We start from the raw sequence: 16,295 nt of genomic DNA, 5'->3' as shown, positions 1-16,295 counted from the left end.
ACTGATCTCTTTGCTTCTACGTAAGAGCCAGAATAATTCCAATTTTAATGTGCAGACCACATTGTGTCAATTTCCCTGATTTACCCTAATGGGCATCTATTACAGGCAAATCCAATCCAAACTCCAAATAAAAATCTTGTGAGAACTGGTCCCACCCTCTCTCTGATCTGATACTGTATTATTCTTACCCTACTTCAATACTCCCAAAGCACAATTATTAATGTTTCTACCACAGATCATGTTTTTCAGCAATAGTAGTAGTAATAGAAAAAAATCTATAAAAAATTGAATAAGAAAGTAAGATTTAGAAAGTGCAGTTTGGATTTCTTAAAAGAGTGAAATTCTAATTCTTTGTATCAATAACAAATCAGAAGCAGAATTGGGCCTTGGATTTTCCAGTACAGAGATAGATCAGTGTCCACTTTCTGTCATACAGTATGCAAAAATCAAGGCTGGTGAAAGCAGCTCTTGACTTCACGGCACTCAGACTCCAAATACAGTCATGAGTCACCTAAGGACAGGGATACATTCAGAGAAATGCATCCTTAGGTGATTTCATCATTGTGCAAACATCATAGAGTATATTTACACAAACTGAGATGGAATAGCCTACAATATACCTAGGCTAGATGGTATAGCATATCACTCCTAGGCTACAAACCTATAGAGCATGCTACTGTACTGAATAATGCAGGCAACTGTAACACATGGTAAGTATTTATGTATCTAAACACAGAAAAGGTACAGTCAAAATATGATATAAAAGATTTTAGGCTGGATACAGTGGCTCATGCCTGTAATCCCAGCACTTTGGGAGGCCAAGGCGGGTGGATCACCTGAGGTTGGGAGTTGGAGACCATCCTGGCTAACGTGGTGAAACTCGTCTCTCCTAAAACATAAAAATTAGCTGTGGTGGTGCACACTTGTAATCCCAGCTACGCAGGAGGCTGAGGCAGGAGAATCGCTTGAACCTGGGAGGCGGAGGTTGCAGTGAACCAAGACTGCGCCACTGCACTCCAGCCTGGGCAACAGAGAGATACTCCGTCTCAAAAGAAAAAAAAAAAAGATATAGTACACCTGTATAGGACACTTAACATGAATGGTGCTTACAGGACTAGAAATTGCTCTGGGTGAGTGGTAAATGAATGTGAAGGCCTAGGACATTACTGTATACTACTGTTGACCTTATAAACACTGTACACTTAGGCTACACTAAATTTATTTTTAAAATATTTTTCTTTCTTCAATAATAAACCTTAGATTACTTTATAAATTTTTCAATTTCTTTAATTTTTTGACTTTTATAATAACAGCTTAAAACACAAACACATCACACATCTGTGCAAGAATATTCTGTTTCATTTTGTCCTTATTCTACAAGGCTTTTTCAATTTTTAAAACTGTATTTTTTTAGTTTTCAAACTTTTTTGTCAAAAACTAAGACACAAACATACACATTAGCCTAGGCCTACACAGGGTCAGGATCAACAATATCACTGTCTTCCACCTCCAGATCTTGTCCCACTGGAAGGTCTTCAGGGGCAATAACACACATGGAGCTGTCATCTCCTATGATACTGATGCCTTCTTCTGGGACACCTCCTGAAGGAACTGCCTGAGGCTGTTTTATAGTTAACTTTTTTTTTTTAATGAGTAGAAGGAGTACCCTCTAAAATAATGGACCAGACACAGTGGCTCACACCTGCAATCCCAGCACTTTGGGAGGCCAAGGCGGGCAGATCATGAGGTCAGGAGTTCGAGACCAGCCTGCCAATATGGTGAAATCCCGTCTCTACTAAAAATACAAAAATTAGCCAGTCGTGGTGGCACATGCCTGTAATCCCAGCTACTCAGGAAGCTGAGGCAGAAGAATCGCTTGAACAGGGGAGGTAGAGGTTGCAGTGAGCCATAATTGTACCACTGCACTTCAGCCTGGGCAACAGAGCAAGACTCCATATCAAAATAAATTAATTAAATAATGATAAATTTATAATAAATACATAAACCAGTAACATAGTTGTTGGTTATCACTACCAAGTATTATGTACTGTACGTAAGTGTATGTGCTAGACATTTCTACAACTGGAAGCACAGTAGGTTTGTTTACAACAGCATCACCACAAATACCTGATGACACAGTTTGGCTGTGTCCCCACCCAACTCTCGAATTGTAGCTCCTATAATTCCCACATGTCATGGGAGGTACCCAGTGGGAGATAAGTGAATCATGGGGGCGGGTCTTTCCTGTGCTGTTCTCACGATAGTGAACAAGTCTCATGAGATCTGATGGTTAGTTCCCTGCACACGCTCTCTCTCTTGCCTGCCGCCATGCAAGACGTGACTTTGCTCCCCCTTTGCTTCTCACCATGGCCTCCCAGCCATGTGGAACTGTGGGTCAATTAAACCTCTTTCCTTTATAAATTACCCAGTCTCGAGTATGTCTTTAGTAGCAGCATAAGAACAGACTAATACACTCGAGTAAATGGCATTGTGCTATGCCCTTATAACAGTTACAGCATCACTAAGCTATGGGAATTTTTCAGCTTCATTATCATCTTCTGGGACCACGATCATATATGTGGTCCATCAATGACTAAAACATCCTTATGCGACACATGACTGTAGATTTAAACAAAAAACAGTACTAACATAATATGGCAAACACGTTAAGGTGAATTTGCAAATCTAGCTTGGTGCTGCCAAAATTGTACAAAGAAACAGATATAGTAGGGAGACAGAATCTGTCCTATGACTTACCTAAACCCATTATCAGCAATCAAGTTATAACTGCTTATAATAAAAACAGTTGGAAGACAACAGATTTTAAATGCTTTCAAAAGTAACATGTCTGATGAGTGTCATCTTACAAACAAATAACAAATTTGAGCCCTTTGACACTGATTATTCTATTATTTATTTACACCCTATTTTCAAAACAGGATTTGAGACACTCTAGTTAATTCAATTACCAGTCCCACTGTTTACTGTGTGTCTATGTGTGTGTGTGTGTGTGTGTGTGTGTGTGTATGGTGTGTGTATATATATATATATATACACACAAACATATATAGTGTATATACCATAATATATTCACACTCTCCTCAGATTAATTTGAGATTAATCTGATGCCCCTGATAGTTCAAAATGATGCCCAAGCATCTGATAACATTGTAAATTTTATGGTCTCTCTCTCTCCCTCCTCATCTGTTTTTTGCAAGAAGTTGGTTAATTTAAAAATTCAAAAAGAAATAATTTAATGCAACATTTCTAAACCTTTTCAAATTAGAATCTTTAACTCATGAACCCCAATTTCAACACTGACACAAATGTAGCATCTTTTACATTCTTGTAATTTTTCAATTTCTTAATAATCAATAATGCACCAGTAAGCACTATGTACATCATCTTAGTTAATGATAATATATTTATATGATAATACATTTTTAAACCATTATACAACAAAATGCTACACTTTTTCTCTTGGTAGTGGAATTAAAAGTCGTTTGAACAATTTTCTTTGGATTTATTGATTTATCTAATTTTTACAAAGTTTATGTATTATTGCATAAAACAAATAATAGATGTTTTAAAAAGAATGCTGTCTCTAGTCAAGATTAAGCAAAATGATAAAATTAGGTTCATCTCAATTATAAAATGTGTAGTTGAATCAATGAAATGAAGACTGTATGATATTTAGTATTTACTTTTATGATTCAACTCTGTGGTAAAAGAACAAACACAGCATTGCTTTCCACAGAGAAGACTGAAAGTAAAATGAGGGCACTGCAATAATGCCTAATGAGTTCCTTCCACACCTCGACAACAGAAAACCAGCAAAATGTGCTCCAGTCACTTAAACAATTAGTGAGTGCAGATCTCTCAGCCGTCCTCTTTAAGAATTCTGGGTGGTCAGCATAAGTTGCTAAGAATTGAAAAAGATTCCCTTTACAAGCTTGCTTGGAAGGAGGGAGGGAGAGAAGAGGAAGAGAGAAAGACAAGAGAAACAGATGGTGCCGGTCATCACAGAGTATGCCACATTAACTACAGAGCAATGATTTACAGTGTTCACTGTAAATGTGCAGAGAACACTCCGAATCAGTAAATGTGCACCTACCTTCAGAACTATAAAATACTGTAAAACACATGCCAAACCAAGTAATATCTTTCAGGAAATCACAAGTCATACAGACATGTAACAGAATGTTTACCTCGATTTTGGTAAGTTACCGGTATAGTGATGATAAAATCTGGGATGATAAGAAACCACTGTGGGGCTCAGATACCTGGCGGCCAGAGGCAGGGGCCACTAGCATACTCCACGGACAATCAGGTGAGGGCTGGAGGCTGAATAAGCTCTGACTCCAAATTAGCAAGTAAAAAAAAAAAATGGGCTAAGGACATGAATGGACAATTCTCAAAAGCAGATGTACAAATGGGCAACAAGAATATGAAAAAATGCTCAACATCACTAATGATCAGGGAAATGCAAATCAAAACCACAATGCCATACCACTTCACTCCTGCATGAATGGCTGTAATCAAAAAATCAAAAACCAATAGATGTTGGTGAGGATGCAGTGAAAAGGGAATGCTGCTGGAAATGTAGACTAGTACAACCACTATGGAATACAGTGTGGAGATTCCTTAAAGAACTAAAAGTAGAACTACCATTTGATCCAGCAATCCCATTACTGGGTATCAACCCAGAGGAAAAGAAGTCATTATACAAAAAAGATGCTTGCACACTCATGTTTATAGCAGCACAATTCACAATTGCAAAAACATGGAACCAGCCCAAATGCCCATCAGAGGTAGGCATTTGGAAAAGGAGCCATTATACCAAAAAGATGCTTGCACATGCATGTTTATAGCAGCACAATTTGCAATTGCAAAAATATGGAACCAGCCCAAATACCCATCGATCAATGAGTGAATAAAGAAATTGTGGTGTGTATATATATACACACACACACACACACATATACACACCATGGAATACTATTCAGCCATCAAAAAGGAATGAAATAATGGTATCTGCAGCAACCTGGATGAAACTGGAGACCATTATTCTAAGTGAAGTAACTCAGGAATGGGCAACCAAACATCATGTGTTCCGACTCATAAGTGGGAGCTAAGCTGTGAGGATCCAAAGGTATAAGAATGACACAATGGACTTTGGGGACCTGGTTGGGGGGGGTGTGGGTGGGAGTAGGGATGAGGGATAAAATTTTACAAATTGGGTACAGTGTATACTGCTCAGGTGATGGGTGTATCAAAATCTCACCAAATCACCGTTAAAGAACTTACTCATATAACCAAACACCACCTGTTCCCCCCAAAACATATGGAAATAAAACAAATAACATAAAGAAATAAATAAAAAGCTCTGACTCCTTATGCATACCAGGCAATGTCTGTAGGCAAACTCAGGAAACAATATAGCTTATTCCATGTATACACAACTGGCAATACAGTAGAAATCTTTGAAGAAGGCAGTCCTTTAAAAGATAGGCTTCCATGAGACTAGGGTGAGGCACTGGTAATAGCACTGATTATGATAGTGTAAAGGTAAATAAAATCAAAGTCCCTTTGTTCAATATATATAAAGGAGAGGCAGGTACACTGCTCCTTTCCTTCCCTTAGGGTGTCTCCTTAAAACAAAATAGACCCAATTTTTTTGGTCAGGAAATAGATAAATCCAGTCTCCAGTTTTTCAAGCTAAGTTAAACACAGGAGTTGTTGAGAAGGTGGACAAGAGACTATCACAACAAGGCACATCTTGTTGTCTCTCACAGAGACAAGTGTTCATTGTTCTTTCTCCCACTTTACTGAATATTTGTGTGAAATTCTGTCCAGACTTTGACGTCTTTAGCCAATTGCCTGCATGCACTTAACCATACATGCACACTTAATTGTAAATTGTGTTTTCTCTGTATTCTATGTTGGTAACCAGAGGTAGCAGTGTTGGCAGGGTTTTTTATTTCTCCAACAAATAATAACAAAAATAAATGTCAGCTTCCCCCTAAGTGTGATTCCCCTCATGGCTGGTGGATGGTTACCTGTGGCAATTGCAGCTAAAAGCTTCCCAGGCCCGATACAGCTGGAAATGGGTCCAGTGTCTCCTTGCTCTGTGTAATAGGTAGAGATTCTCTCCCCTCAACCACCACCTCTCAGCAATCCCCTCTTGAAACCTTACTTCCCACCCTGGCATAAGCCCACCCTTCCCTGCACCACCAGAGCCCATCTCTGAAGCTAGAGATGGTGGGGCCACAAGAAGCTGAATGGAAAAGCACAAGGAAGGTGGTCCTGCTCACTCCTTCCTAAGTGAAGGGTGAAAAGTCGTTTCCTCCCAGTTGATCAATTTCTAAACTGATCGTCAATTACAAAGACTACCGAATTTGCTTCACAATTATGAATACCAATAGGCTGAATCAAAACCCTTTATTAAGTACTCATCAAAGCATAGCATATTAAATAATACTTGACAGTTTTAATTTTAATCACTTGTTTTTAGTTTTAACCAAGGTGAAGTTCATTTTACAAACAATTTTGAGACAAAAATCAAATTTTAAAAATTCAAATTGAATGAAAACAAAACAAACAACAACAAAGCTTGCATAAGTATAGCCAAAGTATCTGGAAGCTGGCGTTTAAGAATATGGAGTACATTTTATTGTTTTCTTTTTAGAGGTATTAGTGAATAGACACAAATTCACATTTCTTTTTAAGGAACCACTTGAATGTGTATGGCTCCTAAAACAATCAGTTGAGTTGCCATATGCATACTCATGAAATACACCAATGGCAGACCCAATGTGTAACTCTTCAAGCTCAAGCCTCTGCTATAGATGGGATTTATCTTCACACAGGAAGCCTGTCAGCCTCTTTACAGTACTAAAGAGAAGACTGAATATCTAGAGGTGGAAAAGGGTTTGGGCTCCTTTTATTGCACCTTCTGTACAAATCTCCCTCCACATCTTTTCCCACCCTTATTTTAGTGATTATTAACTTCCAACATGAAAAAAGTAGGAAAACAATCTAAAAGCAATGTCTCACTGTCTCCTAAAGGAAAACATCTTAATAGCTCTCCATATTGGAATCCATAAAAAATGCTTCATGGCTTTCCTCTCTTACGTTCTGTCAATTTGAATTTCAAGTTTGGGATTGTAACTTACATGAAAACTTGGCTCATCTGTGTCTTAGAAAAGAGAAAAGCAGGGATTTGCACAAACTCAAGTTCAGCATTTTTAATTTTGCATATTTTCTACCTAACCTTTATTTGTGAAGCCTCTTTAGAGAACCATCTCACCAAATGGATAAAAGAACTTCTGCAATTTGTATGTTTTCAGCTCTGCCAGATGAGCAGCTCTGAAAGTCAGCCAAAGAAAATGCAGGCTCAAAGTCAGAGCAAATTTCCCAAAGCAAAGCAATGAGGCCTTTGCTGCCTCCCTTGGGAGACTGGCCGGCTAACAAGCCAGAGGCTCTGAAATTTAGAAGGGGCAAAACACTCAAGTCATACACACCATACAATGGAAGAACGTGGGCTTAATGAGCCAGTGCTTTTTCCCTTTTCTGTTTATGTGTGGCACGGATCCACAGATCAGGACTATCACAGATTCGAGGTATATGATAGGGTTTTTATTTTGCATTCCTAAGTAATTATCATCTCCTATACACTTCTCAGCAATGCCTCAATATTTCTTCACGATATAAGGAAGGTAATAATGATCAATTGCGTCTTATGGCTATGGAAATGTAGACCACGTGATCTGAAAAAATTGACTAATAATTTGCCTGAGGTTATAAATAAATGAGCAGGATATCCAGAAATAAGTGTTTAATTTCCTAATTTTTAGCTTTTTTTAGATAATCACTTTTTCTGAGCTCTTCATAACTTTTAAAAATCCAAGAGCCATAATTTACTCTACACTATGACTTCTCAGGATCCTGAATTCCAAAGCACTGTATACTCCATGATATGTTCACAAGGATTTGCAGCAAAAAGAATACATATTTTGAGTGAGCACTGTCTTGGTTACTGTATATTCATTTACAGTTACAAATTAAAAGACGGTTTTAGACTGATATTATTCTCAAGTTCTTTACCAAATCCCTTATCAAGAAAAGAATTGTTCTGGCTTTAAGTTTTAAGTCTTATTCTTCTTCACAGTGAATTTAATAGTTAGACCCTATGTGAAGAATTGTATTGGGTAAATAAAACAATAATATGCATTAAGTCCAAGTGGTTATTTAACAATCACCGCAGCACAACTCCAAGAAATCAGGTAAATCGGGAAAGTTTGGATAGCTGGATTTGTTTATTTTTGTGAATAATGCAGCAAAAGTCCTGATGCATTGTATTCATATCCAGGACTTAGCACAATTCATGCCATGTTGCACTCAGTCCTAAACTCTACTCCTGTCTCTCCAATGCAACCATCCCCAAGTGGCTTATGAACATATAGAATTAGGCATATTCAATGTATGTCTATGTCATTGTCATTCATTTATTTATTAAGCCTACAAATAGTTTACTGGATACCTACTAAATGCCAAAAGATATGCCGATAAGCAAATAGAAAGTCCCTGCACCCACAGAGTTTATGTCTAACCTAGGAAAAAAGGCTGGCAACTATTTAAATTACAGTATGGTAAGTGCTTCAAATCATAACACTTTGAGAGTATACAGCTTATCTACCCTAGTCTGGGAGCTCAGAAAAGAGATCCTTCAGGAAGCAACATTTAAGCTCAGACAAGCAGGAAGGGGTAGGAGCTGGCCAGGAAGAGATAGAGAAAGGACTGTGTGCAAAGGCCAGGGAGGGCCCACCGGGATGGTAAGCACAGGCCGTGTGGCTGGAGCAAAATGAGGGAGCGAGAGGAAAGTAAAATAAAATTAGGAGTAAATTGGGAGGCAGCTATTTAGAGCTTTAAGAACCAAGTAAGACCAAAACATCACACTATATACCAAAAATTATACAATTTCAATTTTTAATTGTGTTTTTTAAAAAAAGGAAAATGGGCACCCAACGAAAGAGCTTACAGAAGAGAAAAAGGTATTGAGGTTTATCCTTTAGAAGCACCGTAGATACTCTCTTGAAAATGGAAGGGGAGGCCGGGCGTGGTGGCTCACGCCTGTAATCCCAGCACTTTGGGAGGTCGAGGCAGGCGGATCACTTGAGGTCAGGAGTTTGAAACCAGCCTAGCCAACATGGTGAAACCCCATCTCTACTAAAAATACAAAAATTAGCTGGGCATGGTGACATGCGCCCATAATCCCAGCTACTAGGGAGGCTGAGGCAGGAGAATCGCTGCAACCTGGGAGGCAGAGGCTGCAGGCTGCAATGAGCCAAGATTGCACCACTGCACTCCAGACTGGGCAACAGAGCTAGACTGTGTCTCAAAAAAAAAAAAAAAAGAAAAGAAAAAAAAAGGAAAGGGAGATGGAGAAGGTGGAGCATGGAATGGAAGAACCAATTAGCAGATTATCACAGTGGTCCATGTATTCAAGGATAATTTTCCAACAAGGTAAAGTCATAACTCTCAAACCAATGTGATAATAATGTCTGTCAAAGATTTATTTAACTCATTAATTAATGAGGGACCCAGTAAGCTGTTACAACCAGTTCAGGGGAAAATTTTTAAAAACACATGTTTTACACAAGAAAAATGAAAACTGAAATAGATTTGCAATAGATGCAAAAACTGGTCTATCCAAGGAGTAATAATTAACTGCTTTCCAAATAATTTTCATTTTTATGGATAAGAATCATTTGCATACCTATTTTCCACAACTTACCTAGTCGTAAAGTAGCTCAAAAGTAATTAAAGGCAGAGATAATTCAGATGCCTGAGCTAACAGGACACCCACTAGTTTTTTGCCCATTGTAAAGTCTCTCACCATTTTTTCTAATACAAATAACAATGCCTTGGAAAAGAGACGTGTCACTCTACATAGAGTAAGTGGACAATTTTGAATATATGTAGGTATTGGAATTAACAAGGCTCGATGTTTGATTGACTTTTGATGGGGAGGAGGCCACAAAGGAAATATCTAGACAAATGTCTGTTTTAAAACAAATTCCTAAATGGCAGAAGGTGCCATCAGTGTCTGTTTGGATTTCTCTGCACAGAGATCCTGTTGCTCTGTTTAGGAACCCACACTGTAGGGAAGTAGTGGACCCATTGAAAAATTATATTGTAAAACCCACCACAATGTACCAAAGGACATGGATTTTTAAAAATGAAAAAAAAAATTTGTTCCCTTCAATGGGATTTATTTTTTTTTCTTGTTCTATCCTCTGCATTACCTAGTAATACCAGGCATGAATACGGTCTTTCCCCAGCTCAGCAAGGGTTAAGCCACATGGGAGTCTATGGAAATCTCCCAGTCTAGAAATGTGTTACTCCCTCTTTCACTATCCCCAATTGGAAGCAATCCAACTTATGGTCTTAAGACAGCCAGAAGAAAGAAAAAATAATGTGGATGTTTAGTGTCACTGCCATGAGCCTCCCATCTCCAAATATTCATAATTTCTCAGATAAATTCCTCCTAGGTTTTGATTTCTTGCTAGATGAAAATAAAAGTTTTCAGAGTCATCCCACGTTTGGTAGTTTTTCTCCAAACACCATCTCCAAACACTAACACAGAAGCTGAGCTTAGAAACTACCATCTCCAAACACTAATAGAGAAGCTTTTAGCTAAAACTAACTATAACTTTTACTAAAAATGATAAAAATTACCAAGTCTTTTCTAGTATCTTGGTAAGAAATACAAATATTCCAGGGCAAACAATTTACATGGGACTTAATGCCCCATTTAATTGCAAAATAATAGACATTATAAATGCACAAATTTAAATATCAAGTTCATTTAATAAACTAGTCTGGTACTACCAGATTTTGTTTTCTTTGAGGTCTTTTTAAAGGTGTCAATGACCCACCATAAATATTGAGAAATTTCTTTTCAATTATTCTGTCTCAGTTGTCATCTCTCTTCCTCTACAAACCCTTTCCATGTCCTATTTTACTACCTATTTCTCTCCATTTTCATAAATAGGTAAAAAGTAATTTACCCAGTTTCAAATGCTCTCTAAACTTAGGTCTACCAAGTTTAATGCTTTCAAAACAATCTTCAAAATTAGTTCTAAGGCAATTCTTCCCCAAAGACTAAATTAAGCTGCTAAAAACTGCTTCACTTGTTCTACCTAAACAATTACTGTGTTATCCTCATGAATAACCAGGAAAAATAATCTTACTTTTATGAGCAATCATAAAGACCACTGGAATAAAACACCTCATATCCAGACTCCCAGTTGCTAAAACTACATTCTCTGGAAAATGGTCACATGCAGATGAATAGTTCAAAAGTTTTTATTCATGTCAAGCCCGAGATGCACATATGTTACCTGTGTCTCTGGAATAAAACAAACTAAAATTTACCAAAACACACCTGCATGTGATTTGGAATAATCCTACACATATAACTTCCAATTATGCAAGCACCTTTATGTTCTAATTCTCTATATTTTTAACCTTTTGTCAAAGTTGGTTTTCACGTTCCTTACATACTCACAGGCAAGATAAAATACCCCTCAAGATAAACTCGTAAAGCCCAAAAAGCAGTGAAATCAAATAAGCAACTATAAATATTGGGACGTGGAGCATTTTTTAAACTACGCTGCTACTCAAAGTAACCTTAAGATATCCTCATTTTTCCTCAAGAAATGCCAATGTTTGTCTCTCTGACCTTTACAACTTTTGAAAAGCAACCAAAAATTTTGAAAAGCAACTCTTCATTAAAATAGCTTTTATACTATATAAAAGACCACAACAGTGTTTCTCTGAGAAACTTCTATTTTTCATCTTGCTGTAGACGAGTCCTAAACAATCTGTTATCCTGAAAACTCTCCTCCTACCTCAGGCTTAGTGCACAAAATTCCAACACCAATAACTAATAGATAATCATATTAGAACAGATTTGAAAATAGCACTGACAATTCCTCTCTTCAGCATGCTCTGCCCCTAAGAAAAAATATTGCTCAAAGCATTGATTATGTTCTAAATGGTCAGAAATGCTAAGAGTAGATCTTTGGGGTCGGGGGGGAATTAAGGAAGTACACAAGAAAAAACAACCCACAAGGCAGATAAATATTATTAGCCACATCCACAAGAATAAAAATCCATAAATATTTCTGACAGGGTAGAAAGACTGCCTGAATGATAACATTTGGTTTTAACCAGGCAAAATGAAATCATCATCCTCTTAACCAAAAGAACTCAAAAATTTTCCCAATGATATATTCTTTTCCAAGATGTACCCAGGATTCACAGAATCGAAAGCAGCTAACTGCTGCCTTAGATATCTGGAGAAGGCCAGGTAAAAGTCAATAGCGTCCCATAAACTATGTGCATGAGAATTTCCGTTTAAACATATTTTAGGACAGAATAAAGGAACAATAAATGTATCTGCATACTCAGAAGACTTCGGCTAGGTGACATTTCCTGGGGAAAATTCACTGCACTTCCAACCAAATTCCTTCAATCAGAATGAGGCATCTGAACCATCGAAGTTTTTGAAAGTCTCAGTTACCTTTGAAAATCGAGCATTTATCCATTTGGTAAAGGTTTTCTTCTGTACGTCATTGTGTTCATCTGTGGAATGGAAAAAGAAAGAGAAGGAAAAAGTATGAGAGTCTGTACCTTTAGTAAAGCACCAAATAAGGTTATCTCTATCCTGGAGAGTTTAAAATAGTCCTATTAGTCGAGCTCCTTGAGCACAATGATGCGGAGCTAATGCAGAATGTGATGACTGCCCGGTACACTTATGGAGCCCAACACTGCCTACAACAGAGGGAGGCTCGGGCACCTTTCCCAAGGGACCAGGTTGTCTCACCCTAAACCCCGGAGTCCTGCCATCAGTGACCAAATCCAGGTTTATCGGATCAAATCAGAGCCCTACTTTCCAGCTAGTACCCGTAGCACTTTCTGCTACATTTTGTGCAAGTAAAATTTCAGCATAATCAAAATGTCAGCATGCTAAAAACAAAAATTAAAGTTATCCAATAAAAACTCAGGAATTCGTGACTTCCTCCCTCTTCATACTGGTCCTACACCCTCTAGAATGACAGTATAAGGTTTATGGTCAATCTTGTAACCCATTTTCCTGTAGTAAGATTGGCATGAGGTTTTAATGATCTTGATCTATACGAACTTTTACAGGTAGAAAAATCAGAAGAATTTAAAACCATTATCCGTTTTGGTTTTGATTACAAATTCATTTTCTGAGCCATAAAAAAAAGAAAAGTTACTTTAAAAGACTGACCACCCTGAACTTTTGAAATATGGGTAGAAGGATTTGGTTACATACAAGGAGGCTGTGTGGCTAACAAAAAGAGAAAAGGACTTTCTCTTTAGAACCAAATAGACAGTGTCCCAATCCATTTATTGTGTGACCTTGGGTTATTATAACATCGCTTAGCCTCACAGTTCTCATCTGTAAAATGGGGATAAATAATACCTAGCTTGCAAGAGTATTGTAAAGGTTAGTGAATATAAATGAAAAGCACTTGACGAAGAGCTGGTGTTCAGCTCGTTGTTATAATGATTACAGTACAAGTGTAAGCAAGGTAGATAAATAAATATTCGTTGGACCTCTTCAAATCATACTCTTCCATCACTCCACGATTTTCTATTAAAGCCAGTAAAAGAGTCATTGTTGGCTTAAAGCCTACAAAACAGCATTTTCACAATCTCTATCAGTTGTTCAGAAAGCTGTCCAAGGCGTATCTGCAACAGTGCAGAAAGGTGTGGCTCCATCCATATGTGTGTCCTGCCTCCTTTGCCACCTTTTATACTGCTGGGCTGCCTCCCATATCAGAGCAGCAAAATAATAATGGAGGAGGCCCAGGTGTGCTTGGCCCTCCAGTGTCAGTTCCACATTAAATACAGACCTGCTCACGAACCTCTACTAGGATCATTAGAGGTTCGCCTACCACTTCACCCAGTTTGTGGTCTTCGGTCCTTACCCCCTTGTGGAAGGAGAGTTTGTAATTAAAAGGTCATTCCCAGAATAAATATAGCAGCAGCTTCAGAAAAAAAAAATGCACTTTTACAAATCCATAAAGGTAATTGGAGACCAACTCCAAGACACTAAGGGAGCAAGTGGTATAGAAAACAAAACTGCTGTTTAAGAAACTCCTTGATATTAATGGTGCTCAGAGGTGACCTTCCTTCTAGAAAGGACAGCAAAGACAGCAACGATCCCTATTTCAAGCTTTATATTATCTGATCAAGGCCACATAAGCCATTTATTAACCAAGAGAACTTGCTTACACAGTGAATGACCCTTTACCATCTTCATATCAAAGAGGGACACAGTAGAGATTATACTCAGAATATAAGGCTACCACCACACATCAACCTGAAGGGGGGATACACCAGCCTCACCAAAATGAATTTAATATTAAAAATCAGTGTTTAGGGCATTTGGAAAATCCAATTATTTGTCCCACTACCTTAAAAAGGATTTATTTTCATAAATCTTGTTATATGCAGTTTCATTTAATCCCATGAATAAAAAAATATAGAAAGGTCATAAATAAGTATTAAATTATCTTAATTTGATAACATTCACACAACTTAAGAATTTGGGGCCATAAAAATGGAAAAAATTCTAAGAGAGAAATCTTACTACATTTTACATTTTCTTAACCTGTTTCCGGAGCATTTAACTTTCTTATTTCAAAAACATATTAAAATATCTAATACTATGTAGGTTTCTCCCCAGATATAAAGTGGACAAAGAAATGAGCACTATTACCCTATCGACGATAATAATCTTTCCATTTTATCACATATGAAATGAAATCAAATTTATGGATTCCCATTCTTATGTTTGTAAAAATGAATAAGATAATATTTCAACAATAGTCTTTATTTTATGGGTCAAGTCAATGTCAGAATATAAGTCTAAGTAACAGACAAATTATTTGCCTGTAAACGATACATTTTCTAACATCCAAATGTTTCAAAAATACTTCAAAGTTTATAAACACACTTCCGCATTCATTCTCTTGATACAGTTAAAAATGGGGAAAAGGGGGTACATATTTCAAAGACTAGCTTGCATTTTCCTTTTTTCAGACACACACACACAAACACACATACTTCTTATTTTCTACTAGACAGGAATTCAGTAAAAGAACAAGAATTTGCCTGTGGCTTTTCAATTATGAGATTGAAATGTAACAAATTTCACACACTTACTAACCTCCACATCACAACAATTAAGGTAAACAATCTTGGCCCAGATCTCGGGCACGTAAAAATAGCAGACGAGTAACAGGACAACTAAAACTCCGTCATGCTATTCTGATCAGCCATTTTGTCTGCCTAGAAATTTATACAGAACTTCCACAGTCTCAAATTATTTCAATCTTCATTATCAAGCCAATTCGTTATTTTAACTTCTCCAAAACAAAAATGTGTAAGAATGCAACAAACATACTATAACTTGATTATAAATATATATGTATAATATTAAGTGAATGAATATAATTTACACTGCATATACACCTTCTCTAAATGTATTCTTTCAAGCTCCCAAATTCAAACCCTGTTTTCCTTAGGCTTGGATTTTTGAAAACCATTTTGTTTCTGAAAGCCTTTGCTGGCTTAGCAAATCTTATCCATTAATGACCTTTCTCCATTAGAGGGATGAACACGAGACTGAATTAGAAGAAGAAAAATGTGTTAAATCCCTTAAGGCTGCTTTCCCAAATTCTTCCTCTAAATATTTTGCTCTTCTTAAAATGCTTTTGACATGCTCACACAGATCCAAAGGCCTTTACTGCTGCCTAGCCTGGAATTTTATTTCTGTGATAGGTAAAAGAAGTATAGCAAGACACATCAACAGAATTGCTTGATAAATCTTCAAGGAAACTGGTTTCAAAATGTTTTCACTTCACCAGCTCAAATGCGTATGGAAAATTGTTTTAGCAGAACATAGCAACATATATCAATTTAAATCCTAAACTGGAAATGTGGCAGAGAAATTAGGAGTTGTTTCCCCTATGAAAGCACACAAATCACCTCTAAAACTCTACTGTTATTAGAGAGAAAGCATTATCCTCTAGTACACCATTTGAAGCAATTTAAGAGTGTCCAGTTGGCTGACACTAACATAACATGAGTTCCCTAAAGTGCAGCTTATTATTCAGGAAAGAAGCACCTAGACCTTTAGCCAAGAAAGAAATCTCTTATTGGATGATTTTAAACTTGGATTGATTTTATTAAGG

At 37.2% G+C, this 16,295-nt stretch overlaps 1 protein-coding gene across 2 annotated transcripts in view; it reads right to left on the bottom strand.

Annotated features, from left to right (window-relative positions):
• Window positions 1-16,295, bottom strand: part of UTRN (utrophin) — a 568,097-nt gene that overhangs the window by 437,047 nt on the left and 114,755 nt on the right. For both annotated transcript variants that reach the window (XM_014345496.4, XM_063605516.1), the window contains exon 3: window positions 12,590-12,651. In XM_014345496.4, the coding sequence (XP_014200982.4) occupies window positions 12,590-12,651 (62 nt within the window). The remainder of the gene's footprint in view (window positions 1-12,589; window positions 12,652-16,295) is intronic.

Source organism: Pan paniscus, chromosome 5 (assembly GCF_029289425.2).
Source record: "Pan paniscus chromosome 5, NHGRI_mPanPan1-v2.0_pri, whole genome shotgun sequence".
In the NCBI taxonomy this organism is placed as follows: Eukaryota; Metazoa; Chordata; class Mammalia; order Primates; family Hominidae; genus Pan; species Pan paniscus.
The sequence above is the reverse complement of the archived record's forward strand: the minus strand, read 5'-3'. Positions and strand labels throughout refer to the sequence as shown.